Source organism: Danio aesculapii, chromosome 23, assembly GCF_903798145.1.
Source record: "Danio aesculapii chromosome 23, fDanAes4.1, whole genome shotgun sequence".
In the NCBI taxonomy this organism is placed as follows: domain Eukaryota; kingdom Metazoa; phylum Chordata; class Actinopteri; order Cypriniformes; family Danionidae; genus Danio; species Danio aesculapii.
Genome location: NC_079457.1, coordinates 18,189,388 through 18,204,040, shown reverse-complemented (window position 1 = coordinate 18,204,040; position 14,653 = coordinate 18,189,388). Strand labels below are relative to the sequence as shown.

Genomic DNA, 14,653 nt, shown 5'->3' with positions numbered 1-14,653 from the left:
ATGGCTGCACCTGTGCCTGATCAGGAAACCAAGGTCCTGACTCTGTAGTCGTCAAAAATTCCAGGATATCCTTCGAAAAAGAGTAGGGGTTTAACCCCCACATCCTGGCCAAATTTGCCCACTGCCCTCTGTTCATCAAGGCCTCCTAATCATCCCCATATCAAAATTGTCTTTACCACTCTGTCTACGCTCCACCAATCAGCTGGTATGTGGTGTGCAGTCTGGCGCAATATGGCTGCAGTCACATCATCCAGGATGCTGCACACTAGGGAATTTGAGGAGATTCCCTCCACAAATCTGTAAAGCGCTTTAAGTGTCCAGAAAAGCGCTGTAAGGAATTATTATTATTATTATTATTATTATTATATATTCTCTTACATAGGCCAGGGGTAGAGTCAGAATCAGAATTCACCTCACTTGCTCATCCTCTACTTTTTTCAAACCAGTATGACTTTTTTTGCAACAGTAAACACAATAGTAGATATTTTGAGATAAGAACCAACCACTGACTAACATAGTAAAAAAAAATTTTTTATTAAAATACCATAGACATCAATGGGTGATATCAACTCTAGGATTACCAACATTTTAAATAAAAATGCCTTCTTTTGTGTTCAGCAGATAAAAGAATCTTAACAAGTTCTCCTTTTTTGGCAAACTATACCTTTAAAGTGTAATACCCCATGGGCCACAAGGGGGTGCTAAACAGAATGTGGAAGAATTGATATAGATAAATAATATATGAACAGTTCAGATTCAAAAACCTCTAAAACACCATCTGAATTTTCTCCTACAGTGAGCATTGTTTAAAATGGCCAATGTTTATGTTCAAGTATTTCACTTTAAAGGCAATGAAAATAACTTTTTCATCACAATAAAAGTAAAATTTATATTGGAAATGCAAAGTCAGTAATTTATTTTGGGAAGCAAATTGTCTGAATATTGTCATGCTTTTTTTTTACACTTATTTTTTGCTCTAAATGTTTTAAAAGGGAAATCAAAAACATTTGCAGGGTTAATCCCATATCTGTTATCATCAAGTCCTGGTGTCTACTAATTAGCCTGCTTCATTGACCGCTCTCAATTCACAACAAAGCAGAATTAACTCCAAAGTCCTTTGCTGAGAGATTTTGTCTCGCAGAGACCAGCTTCCTCCAATCTCAAGAAGTCTGATTCCAGCTTATCTGACTCCAGCCTATAAAAATCATCTATCCACATGAGGTTGTTTAAGAAATTGCTGGGTGCGAACAGACATCGCTTTTCACTGCTCCTGTATGATTCTGATAAGACAGCAGGGGCAGCGTGTGGAGATGATATTTAGATGCAACCTTGTGTTACACAGGCTTTAATTATCACAAGGCTGCAGGAGTGTAAATATTCATAATTAATGCATTGGAATGACAATTTCTGCAATATGGGAGGCAAATCTGTGCAAAATGTTTCTCACAGATTTGAAAACTCCTTCGAACCTTTTAGCAAATATTAATTAAACGATAACTTGGAGGCTGATGTTTTAACCTCCTAGCGCTTGAGTGGCCACATACGTGGACAGCACATTTTAGTTCTTAAGTGGCTATCCTCTTAAGGCCCAAGGTGTTTTTTTACATGCATTTTTTTTCTCTTTTCTATTTAGGCTTATTGAAACCTAATTAAAATAAAAACCTAAGTATCATCTTTTGATATGATGTATTTTTAGAGAAAAATTATGTCCATAAATGTGGACTCATCTGAATTTACATAGCACTTTTTCCTGAATTTTTTTAAAGCATATATAACATATAATTTATTATTTTAACTTGCTTTGACTATCAGAGAGTAAAAACAACACATTTTGCCTATTTGGACAGTTAAAAATAGGCTTTGGGACATTTCATATGCTGCAAAACAGTTGCAAGGTGACACCGAATGTGTATAACAAAATATAAAACATTGAAAGTATTTTAAATAGTAAGGCAATTTTTACAAAGCATAATATTTAATGATGTGTTTTAGGACCATTTAAAACAAAGACAAATAAACCTGGGACAAAAACACTGCTAGGTAATAGCCTACTTCCAGACAATATACCTTGCTTCAAGTGTAAACCTAACAAACAAATGTGACCATGTGCCACAAAACCATTCATAAGGGGTCTGTTTTGGAACTTGAGATTTATACATCACATGAAAGCTGAACAAGAAATAAGCTTTTCATTGATATATGGATGGGGTAGGAAAAAATCTGAATGAGATCTCAAATTTTGATGAAATGTATTAAAATGTCTTTAAATAACATGATGTTTGCTTAATATTTCTTAAATCACTCCATGACTTACGGAAACATTGTGCATTTCAAATTGTGCTTCATACAGGTGAGTGGGCTTGACAAACCACCAGTAGAAACACTCTTCTCACCTGACACTTTAGCTAAACTCCATCTTACAAGTAAAGGATGTTTACTATAAATGTACCACAATCATGTTGCACTGCTTGCTTCAACTTTAAATAACTCTTGCACAATATTAAACCTTAAATACCTCTTTTGAACAATATTCACCTTGTATTCTTCTCTTGCACAATATTGTTTAGTCTCATGTAAAAGTACTTGTATATATGTCTTATGTGTATAGTTAAGTATTGTATAGTATACATTAGTTGTGCATAGGTTTTTGCATAGGCATAGAACACGATATTTCATTCCTCTGTATGTCCACACATGTAGCGGAATTACAATAAAGCTCGACTTGACTTGATTTTAATGATTTTTGGCATTAAAGAAAATGCATTTTTGATCCATGCAATATATTTTAATATTACCAAAAATATACCAGTGCAACTTAGGTTTTTGTGGCCAAGGGACACAAATTATACTACGAAACTCCAGTGAACGTACCAAAACATACAAAAGTTTTTTAAAATTCTACCAGAGGGGTAAGATAAACAACAAGTGTATATTTTTATTATAATAAGTATATTTTATATAGGCATAAACATGAATCATTTGCACTATGTAATGTTTGTAACTGCTTTGGAGCATATAAAAAGACAAGTAAAAAGTGTAAATATCACTATTTTTTGCCATTTACATAAAACTGTATAAAATATTTTGCTATCAAAAATGCTTTAAAATAAAAAGCATAATAGATAATACAAATTAATTTTTCTAACCCATCTTTGTTCTAAATTTGAACATAATATTACAAAAACAAGATTTTGTTCAGGCACTACAAGAATAGAAACCTGTTGATTTGCTTAATCACTGACAGCTAATAGGTTAAAGACATTCAGATAAATTCACTACAAAACAAGGCTAAAACAAAACAAAACAAAAAACGTTTCTGCAGTGAATCTGGCATGTAAATACATGATTCTTTACAAGCAAGAAAATACCTGCAGGAGCAGATTGTGTCACTATATATCTGAGTCATGAAGAATCCTACAGCTGTATAAAAACTTGCTCAGAATTAGTCAAAACAATGACTCTCAGAGTTGGAGATCACCTGTTAATGATATCAGTCTGGATCAAACCACTCTCTCTGACTCAGTTATTCTTCTTGCTGAGCCAACAATTTCCAGCTGAATCACCCATGACTCTGACTCACATCTGTTTTCAAACAACTCAACATAGTATTCCCTAATCAGAGGTTCACTGAAAAATCAGAACCTTAAACAAAAAAAAGTCAAAAAGCGAATTATTTTTCTGGGAAGAAGCATTGTTGAAACTTGTTCAGAGTTTCTGTTCAAGATCAAGACAATTATTTAACTCATTTGTCCGTTTCTATGAGACAAACTTAAGTAATGCACATAACTTAATAATTTTAAAAAATATATTATTGTAATTCAGTGGGCTCTATGCACGACGGCGCATGACATATTTCCGGCTAAATAGGAGGCCGCTGGCTTAGTTCTGCCTATCATACAGTACTGTGCTACAACAGGATCACTGTTGACTAAAACATCTAATGTTACGGATAGTTGTGTTAGTGCTTTATGCCGTTGTAGCCCACTTATATAGGTTTACGTCAACTAATTATGACATCTAAACGTTTGAAAGGATCGTTTCAAAGACGTGAGGACAGTACTAAGCAACCACTGCTGTGTTCCTCAGTGAACAGCATCTTTGAAATTTAACTTTTACCTCAGTTTCCCTCAGCATCAAGTTTTGTTTGGAAAGATTCGCTACATCCAATTATTACATTAGGTTTTACACGTGGTATACTTCCAATATCAACAGTTTTGTCTATTAATCTAAAATCATAGGGCTGTCAACAACAAAAAGCAGTGCACTGTGCTTTCAAGAATGTCTTTAAGTAAACAAACAAACAAACCAAAATGCTTCTTTTTAGACCAAATTGTGTGTGGTCCAGTTCATAAAATAACTTTTAAACGTCTTTTATTCTTTAAAAGGCATAATTCACCCAAAATGGAAAACTCCCCCTTCAAAACAAGTTTCTTTCTTATGTTGAACACAAAATAAAATATTTTGAATAAATCTATTTGTTTTTTTCTATAAAAAATGAGTTCTCAGTTTTGGGTGAACTATCACTGTAATGCAAATCACAACTAGGATGCTAATACATCTGCCTGAGTTTAGAATTCAGAAACCCTTGTTATGAGTGACAGCAGTAGCCAATAACTGAACTGCAGCCAGTAATTTGCTTGCGTTCACAATACAGGACAGAACGCCTCTTTCTGCATTTTTCTTTCTAAACATTATATTAGCATTTGTTTCACGTGTCATTGAATGAAAGGGTGTGTAAACATTAAATCCAAAACTGCCCACAACCCTCCACACAAATATTACACTTTTGTCATAACCTAGAATGTTAGAGAAGTTTCATTTTCTTTTAAGTGTTGTTACTTGCTTGCAGTAAAATAGGGGATTCAGGAGATCACACTTAGCTAATTGATTATAAAAAGAGATTAGCATGCTGTCCTGGGAGAGAGCCCCTGAGCTCATAAGATCCTTGAGGCCGGAGATCTTATGTATGCAGGGCGAAAGGGGAGTTTAAGCTCCGGTAGGTCTTGAGAACTCCCCCCTTATTTAGAGCTGATGACAGATTATAAATTGCTATATAGAGATATACTGATGGTTAGGAGCTCAACTATACTGCTGATTTAAATTGATCAATTCACTTACGATGCATGTTTTTGGAACCATGAGAGCAAGGGGAGAACATGTAAACTCTGCACAGAAATGACAACTGGCCTGTAAAGGATTTGAACGGCAAGTGACGTTCTTGCTGTGAGGCAACAGTGCTAACCACTGGGCCACCATGCCAGCCTATAAAGGAAAGGTGGAGGAGTAGGGGTGGAAGGGGGATTCTTCAAGGTGAAGATAACTGAAGTAAGAAACTCTGGTAATTTATAGTGAGTTAGGAATTATCTGATTGGTGAATCATGCATTAGTTAATGTGGGACCAGCCGTGATCAATCATATTTCACGTGCTCCTCTCGAAATTAGCTCATAAATAAACTTCACTTAATACATGAACAAACACATTTTACAAAGAATTGCAAAAGTACTGATATATCAAAACTAACTAAAATAATACATATTTATTTAAAATACAGTTACAAATAATTATTTATGGTTCATTTACTGATTCCAGAAATATTGACTATTGTGTGTACAGCAATAAGAACAGTAGATATACAGTTGGGCAATAGGAAACATTATTGCAGGTTTACATGTTGATTTTATGTTATTCAGCATTTTGATTGTGTTTCGCTTAAAAAAAAACCCATAAGAGGAACAATTTAAATATGCATTTGTTTTAGCGCAATCTGTTATAACAATTTTAAGTGTTGTATTGAAAAGCACAAAAAGCATTCTGGATGAGAATGCTTAATATTTATAAACTTTGGAAACTTTAAAATGTAAAAGTTTGGAATGTTACATTTAGATGACGCTAAACCAGACAAGTTCAAACTAGGGCCCACAGGCCAAAATTGGCCCATGGTAACCTTTGATTTAGCCCTCCATCCCACATAAGAAGAGTGGGAATGAATGATGGGAAGGGTTGGGGAATGCCTTTAACAGAGATCATAATTTCTAATTTAATATAACTTGTTTTGTTTGTTTGTTTTATTTCTGAACTACAAAACAGCACACTGAAAATAAAGGTTTCATTTAAAAGCTGTAAATTAAATGATTTTTAAAAATATAAAAACTGTCACTTAATGGATAGAGGACAATGCAGAAGATAATGGAGAGCAAATCAAGGCAAAAAAACAGATGCAGCGTGACTAGTGTAACTCCATTCTGTTATAAATTGAATTTTTTAAACCTGTAATAAGTTCATTATAAAATGTAAAAATATATACTGCATTACATAATATCAAACAATGTTGTCTAGTTATTTTGAAATATTCAATAAACTAGGGAAATCACCAATGACCACTTTAATACAGATTGGCATATTTACCTTTGGCCAACCACCCTAATTCAAGTCTAGTTTTTGGCCCTTCATATGAAAAAGTTTGGGCACCCCTGCCCTAAACCTTAAACCAGCACAATTGGGCAGCCCACTCTAAAGCAACCAGAAGTTTAGCTCAAGGAACAACAGGGGTTGGACTGAGTTTCAAATAACACGACGCCATAACACCTCCAACACAAGTAATTGCTCTAACATTTATAGGACCCTTAATACCAAACCCCCAGCAAGAAAAGCTGCAAATCCACAGAGACTTCCTATTGTTTCTGGAGTGCAACATTTCCACACTCAGCCTTTCTGCATGTGATTTACTGACTGAGAAGTCTTCGAGAAGGCCTCTTGTCGTGGAGTTAAATGCATCTGGATTTGATTCATGCGCAGTATGACTTTTTGCTTTAAAATAGTTTGATGCTCATTCCTGTGTGGTCTTAGTCAGCGCTTATAAACCACAGGAGACTAGCTCAATAAAATGCAGTCCCACTGTGACTCATTAACTATTGATCTATTTTATCTCACAGACAAATGAGCTCAGAGGTGCAAATGAAAACCAGAAGAGGTGAAATTTAGTGTGTTACTCACCTCGTCCTCAACTTCCCTCCTTCGAGCCTCCTCTGCACACCGCTGGATCTCCTCCTGAATCATGCGTGCATATTCTGAATCCCGTTCCTCCCTATAAAAGAATAAAACATACCTAAGCAAATGAAAACCACTGAACACAAGTCTCTGAGTGTGTGTGTGTATGTGAAGTTTCATCTCAAAATACCCCACAAATAATTGTTCATAACTCTTTGAACCTGCCCCTTAAAGGTTTTTATTGAAATTGTGCAGTTTTGGTGACTGTCGCTTTAAATTAAAATGAGATTGTGCTCCCTGCCCTCCTTTCAAAATTTGCTTCCATTTTAGCATAATAGCTCTCCTTTAAAAAGACAGTTTAACTTTATCGTTTGCAATATTGCTTAAAATTCTGCCCACGACAAAAACTAGACATCATAATAATAACAACAAGACCTACAATCGGTTTATGCAATGATTTATTAGCATGTGTGCAATAGTTTTGCCTTTATGATCCTGATTACAAACAGATTTTCAGTCGAGTGTTTGAAATCCTCCTTTTGCGGCTAAATATGGTTCATATCACAGAATGATAAAAATGAGAAATCATACTTTTTTATAGTATTCAATTCAGTAATAAAGGCTAGGTTAGCATTGAATTATAAATATACTGTCATAAAATACCCAGGATGGCTTGAAAAACAGAAATGATTTGCCTCAAGAATTTGTCTATTTTAAGTTTGATAAATTTTTCAGTTTCTTTAAGCCTTAACCTCTTTGCTCAGCACAATCCATGTGTACTTTATGGATGATGACGCCCTCTAGCGTGCAGTATGAATGAAACAGAAACAATATTATAGTGTGTGTTCACAACACTATTTCAGAGATCTTCACCTCTGCAGAAGAGTGGGAAACTTTAATACATTCATTTTGTATGTGTGAATTGTTAAGAAGTTTCGGTTCGTCCTGTATCGTTATTTAAGCTCCCCTTATACCTTTGCACAATCTTTTAGTTTAAAAGAAATTATTTGTTATTACTCAAAATCTGCACATAAATCTAAAGAATTTATCTTCAATTTTTGTACAGACATTTCTTATAAACAAAATGCATGGCTTAAATCCCTACTTTTCGACATATTCTGATTGCTCAAATCTTTCTGTATGTGTAACAACAAAAAAATGTGCCAGATATTTGGTACTATATGAAGAACTGTTGTCTATTGACTCTGATTTGATTTAGATTAGTGTTTCTCAACCACGTTCCTGGAAGACCACCAACACTGCATGTTTTGGATTTCTCCATTGTCTGTGAAACCCATTACAGGCCTATCAGTCTCTGCTAATGATCTGATGATCTGAATCAGGTGTGTTTGGTAAAAAAGACATTGAAAATGTGCAGAGCTGATGGTCCTCCAGGAACATGGTTGAGAAACACCGATTTAGATAGATGTCCTGTAATGCTCTTTATTTATTTTCATACACCTTTATACAATTGTAATTTACCTACCCCTTCCTTTGTTTTGTTAGTCTTTTTTTCTCTGCAGTTAATGTAACTTGTATTGTCCTTCTCTTAAGTTGATCTGATTGAGGTTGTATTTTTTTGTTCATAAATAAATAAATAAACAAACAAACAAATAAATAAACCCTCTGCAGGGCAGTGGGTGCCAGGGAGCAAAGTTTATTTCCAACCTACTTTAGTACATCTGCTTGTGTATTTTATATGATCCTAAAAAGCTTGATACGATGCTTTAGTGTGTTTGATTATGGATGAGCTCTGTTGCATAGTAGGCAATATAAACATATTAAATTGTAGAAATAAAAATTTAGCAAACATTTTAAAATATACAAATGACAACAAATAAACACTTATCTCTAAAAATACTGAACTTTTCTGTCTCTGAATAGTTAATCATGAATTATGTTGTCATTATTATTGCCATAACACCAGAAAATACTGTAAGTCCATATTGCCCATCTCTATTACTGACCCATCACTTGTCTCAAACCTGTTTGAGTGTCTTTCTTCTGTCAAATACAAAAGAAGATTTTTAGAAAAATGTTGTAAATCAATAGTCATTGAATTGAATAGTTTTTTTATTAAGTATGTCAAAGTCTAAATTTCAACATTCTTCACAATATCTTTTGTGTTCAAAAGATACCTCTATGGAAGCACTTGAGGGTGAGTATATTTTCTTTCTTTTTTGTTTAACTATCCCTTTAATGTAACAAAGAAGTGCAAGGACTGTCACACACATTGAAAACTGGTGGACTCTGGACATGCTATCAGCTCCTGAATGGCTCATATAAAGTATATAGGCTTGAGTAAACTATCATATCTTATATGGTGTGCTCTGACAGACATTGTGTTTGCTATCTTACAGCTGACGAGTGGTCTGATGCTCAAGCGTCTGCACTCTCTGCTGCTCCTCATCCTGCAGTCTCTTGGCCACTCTGATGTCCTTCTGCACCAGCTGACTTCTCTCCACATTTGAGCTGTAGTATTGCTCGACTGGTGGAGGACACGACATGTGAGATTACAGAAAAAAGGTGGGGAAAAAAAATTATACAGTTTATAATGTGTGATGAGAAAGATTTTATTCAACAAGGATGAATTACATTTGGTCAAAAGTGACAGTAGAGAGTTTATAATGTTACAAACCAATTATAAATTGCAGAATACTACAATGTAGCAAAGGAAATGTTTGTCAGCAAAGGAAACGTTTCAAAAGATAATTTGGAAGCACAAAAAAGTGTTAGTTTTGTAATTGTTGTTAGAATTTTAAAATTACATCTAATATTTTACATCCGCTGAAAAGACGATTCAAAGATGATTCCTTGATTTATTTGGGCTGAATTTAAACAAACTAATTAAGTTGAACATTACTCAATTTAATTTGTTTGTTTAAATTCAACACAATTAAATAGTTTGCAACAGTTTTGCAGACATAATTTTTTTCAGAGTATTTAATGAGAAAAATTGAAATTTTATTCAACAAGGATTAATTACATTTGATCAAAGTCACAGTAAAGGGTTAATAATGTTACAAATAAGTTATATATTTCAGAATACTAGAAAATATAAATCGGTTGTCAGCAAACGAAACATTTCAAAAGATAATTTGAAAGCACAAAGAACTAGCATAAGTGTTAGTTAGTCTTGTAATTGTTGTAAGATTTGTTTTAAATTGCACCGAATATTATACATATGTGATGAGAAAGACTTAAATTTTATTCAACAAGGATGAATTAGATTTGGTCAAAAGTGAGAGTAAAGGGTTTATGAAATTTTACAAAGAATAAAAACTAAAAGAGTTATATTTCAGATGACTAGAAAACATAAATATGCTGTCAACAAAAGAAAAGTATTTCAAATGATCATTTGAAAGCACAGAAAACTAGCAGAAGTGGTAGTTTTGTAATTTTTGTTAAAAAAAAAATAATGTTCCATTGCATCTAATATTATACATATGACGTGGAAGTCTGAAATTTTATTCAACAAGAATGAATTACATTTGGTCAAAAGTGACAATAAAGGCTTTATATAATAAAAAATGAGTTATAGTTCAGATCACTAGAAAATTTGCATCGGTTGGCACTAAACGTAACGTTTCAAAAGATAATCTGAAAGCACAAAAACTAGCATAAGTGTTAGTCTTGTAATTGTTGTTTGAATTTTTTTCTAATATTATACATATTATATTATATCATGAGAAACACTGAACTTTTATTCAACAAGGATGAATTACATTTGCTCAAAAGTGATAGTAAAGGGTTTATAATGTTACAAATGAGTTATATTTCACATAATAGAAAATATGAATTGGTTGTTAACAAAAGCGTTTCAAAAGAAAGCACAAAAAACTAGCATAAGTGTTAGTCTTGTAATTGTTGTTGGAATGGTTTTAAATTGCATCAAATATTACACGTATGTAATGAGAAAGACTGAATTTTTCTTCAACAAGGATAAAATTACATGAATTACATTTGGTCAAAAGTGAGAATTAAGGGTTACAATGTTACAAAAAAAAAAGTTATATTTAGTTATATAAAGTTACAAAAGAGTTATATTTCAGATGACCAGAAAACATAAATCTGTTGTCAACAAAAGAAAAGTGTTTCAAAAGATTATTTGAAAACACAGAAAACTAGCATGATCTAATCTTTTATTTCTGCTGTCCAAATTCATTTCATTTTGAGCAGCTGTGTTAGTTAAATGATTGAATATTGTTTGTTTCACATGATAATCTCCAGTTCATTCTCAGAGTTTCCCTTACACTTTAGAATTTCAGATCTTACTTTATTTGCTCATAAGAATGTCTGAGATGCTCCAATCATGAATCATGAATATTTAACAAGTTGAATATTTATGATTCATAATTGGAGCATCTTCGACATACTTGCAAGCAAGCTAAGTCACTCTTAAAACGCCTTCCAACTCAGGAAAATCTGATAAGGTAATCATGACAATAACATAATTGGTACAGTACTACATAGTAATACATGTCAAAAGTACATGTCAATACAGGTCAAGTGTAATTCGGCTCAAAATCACAAAACATAACTCCAATATTAATGTGGCAATCCCTGTTCTCTATACAGCAACCTAATCTGCTCAAGCAGGATATTTCAGTTAGATAGATTGGCTCATATTTGAGATCTTGAGTTTAAGCTTGTATGAATTTTGTCTCAAATGCTCTTGTTCTAAATGTGTGAATACCAGCACCCTTTAGACGTGTACAAAAAAGATGGTTGAATATGTAAAGACTGAGAAAACACATTTTAAGCTTTAGGTGTGGCACAAGAAAAAAGGGAAAAGGCACTTACTTTCCTGCTCCTGCAGATTATGAGCTAAAGCTCCATCCTCCAGAACAGCAAAACACTGGCACACTGTAAAGAAACAGAAGTCAATACAACTGACCAAAAATTAACAATTAACTTCAGGCTACTAGATATGCTTCTGAACTTTCATCAGCTGTCTTTAGGATACATTCAGAGAGTAGAAGTTTAGTATCTACAGTGTTTTAGCAAGAAATAACGCACATTCAAGGCTATATCTGGAGAAAATGCAGACATTTGGACTTTGTTATTTCATGCTTTTAGTGGTCACTTAAAAAAAAACAATCCAATTTAAAAATGTTTAAAACAACTATATTTGTAAGGCTCGCATTTCATAACAAATAAAATAAGTTACATCTTTAAGAAAAGTTTTACCAATTTAAAAAACAAGACTCAAATTTCATGAGGCCATAATAACAGTCTGCATGACAAAAACTGACCCTGGAAAGTTCAAAACAAATTTACACATTGTGGTTTTGGCCCTGTAAGTTTCACATTTCTCTTTAAACACCGTGTTAAAGTCCCTCACATCCCATGAAGACTTCTGTTGGAAAGGAATCTTAAAAGGAATCTGTTTTGACAATAATTTGTCTCCAAGTTAAGTCATAAAACCAAACAACATTTTAGTATGTCAAGGGGGTAAAGTTTTCCATTGGTTTAAAAGCAGAAATATGAAAACTGCATTTTTGTCTATAAAATTTCGTTTCCAAGTTGTCCTTGAAGTGGTAAGACTACTGCTTTAGAGGGATAAAGCTATTATTTTCTAGTAATATTGCTGATGCTAGGGCTGCACTATATTAGAAAAATCTAACATTGTGATTTTTTTTATTCTGCGATATACATTGCGATATGAATACAATTTCACAAGAATAATTGAATAACTATTTGGAATAATTGGGATTCAAGAATTGATTGGAATGATTCTGTTGGAAAGTACATATGCTTAAAATACAAGAAACAATCTACAAGCATAGATAAATTCAATAAAGGGAAAGATATACTAATTAAATAAACAGCGTTTGATTGTTTGATTAATCAGGAATACAGAAATTGAACAATCAAATGTAAAATAATACTGCATTGTCTTTGTTTCATAAACAATTCATTCGTTTTTCAGTTGTCAAAGTTAAAAACGGTACACTTTCCTATGCCAGAATGCTTTTAAAACCCTCACATGGTAACAGGTCTCAAAAAACACTTGCAAAATGATAAATTATAATCCAGACTCAACATTGCGTATACCCGCGATGTGACTATTGCGAATGATCACATTGCGACATCAATGCTGAAATATTATATATTGTGTAGCCCTAGCTGAAGCCATCAAATGAGCTTAAATTTATTAACCCAGAACATATCTCAAACAAACAATTCAAAAGCATCTAGTACAAGGTCAGTGAACTGTGAATTTACCAAATGTTAAGGTCTAAACTAGTTTTGCCAAGTGATATTTGAAAGCATTAAAACAAACTTTTCCACGACCCAATAGAACCTCGTCCCTTTTTGACATCTCTTTTTCCAATATCGTTACGAGACATGGCCCTTGTGTGTTTTGGATATCGATCCATCACTGGGGTCAAAAGCTTTTTTGAAAAATGGATTGGTGACCCTTTAAGTGTAAGAAATATTAATAAGAGACTCGGATACCCTTGTTTTTTTTTTTTTTTTTTCAGAAAGTGAAATAAACAATGCTAAACAAAGTAGTCCAACTTCTATTCAAACCTATGAAAATGCTGTAAATTATTCATATCATTTGCTCGATTGAAGTTGTTCTAATAATCTTTTATGCTATAATGGGTTCTTGAAGGTTTGCTTAAGGATCTGGTCTCTCAAATCTCTCTTTTAGAGAGCCTACTCAGTTCTGATAGGTCAGATGGATCAGATTCAGACATAAATACAGTAGATTTCAGCAGAAAGACTGAAATTACTGAGGTCTTGATGCAGGCAGCTCACAATCACTTTAATTTTGGAGACAATAAACTACTTTGAGTTAACTTTGCAGGGCTTTTTGCAGCTATATTACACACTAGATGAAAGGTAATATTGGGGAAAAAAGTTAAAAGAAATATTAATATAAATAGAGATATTTATAGATAAATATTAGAATATTTTAAAAAGGAATTCTGGTTAAGTTTGGCATTTGTTTTGTTTATTGGCATTTTCATAGGAAAGCCCCATGAACTGTACATACAGTGGAACTAAAAATTCTTAGTATTTTGCATTTAGTGATCAGATTAGCGATTGCAGAAACTCTAAGGGATGACAGAAAATTATGGTAAAAAGATCTCGGTTATAAATGGTGGTCAGACATGTTTCCACCCAAAATTTAACTTTTGTATTAAAATAAAAATGCAAAAGTAGTATTGTTGCCTTCCAATGTTTTCGAGAGAATAAAAACAACAATTAGAGATATTTCAAGTGGGGAAACCACAGAGAAACTGCTCTTTTAACTCTATAACAACAACAATCACTGTTATGATATCAGTCTTGCAATTCTAGGAAATCATTTTTAGGGATGTCCCAAATTGAAAATATTACAGCCAACTGTCCAATTATCAACCGATAATTTATTTTTATATTAGAAGATAACCAAAAACATTAATAATAAGCCTTTGCCATCGATAGTGACATAGTAGCTTATGTATTGTGCAATATACAGTATTTATATTCATAAAATCAGTTTTTATGCCAGATTCTCCAACTGAGTGAATATGTTTTATTTACAAAGTTTTTACTAACTTTATAAACTTTTATCACATTGAGGCTGGACTATTTCAACTCTCTTTCTCTCTAGATAAGTCAATCTCTCTTAAATCACATAATGCATCTGCCAGAGTCCTGATGTGAGCA

General features: G+C 33.2%; 1 protein-coding gene across 4 annotated transcripts in view; it reads right to left on the bottom strand.

Moving 5' to 3' along the window:
• The window catches only part of ccdc187 (coiled-coil domain containing 187), a 37,313-nt gene that overhangs the window by 14,190 nt on the left and 8,470 nt on the right, over nucleotides 1–14,653 (bottom strand). For all 4 annotated transcript variants that reach the window (XM_056449727.1, XM_056449729.1, XM_056449726.1 and 1 more), the window contains exons 3-5: nucleotides 11,792–11,854; nucleotides 9,347–9,476; nucleotides 6,995–7,085 (exon numbers count right to left, since the gene is read on the bottom strand). In XM_056449727.1, coding sequence (XP_056305702.1) covers nucleotides 6,995–7,085; nucleotides 9,347–9,476; nucleotides 11,792–11,854 — 284 coding nt within the window. The remainder of the gene's footprint in view (nucleotides 1–6,994; nucleotides 7,086–9,346; nucleotides 9,477–11,791; nucleotides 11,855–14,653) is intronic.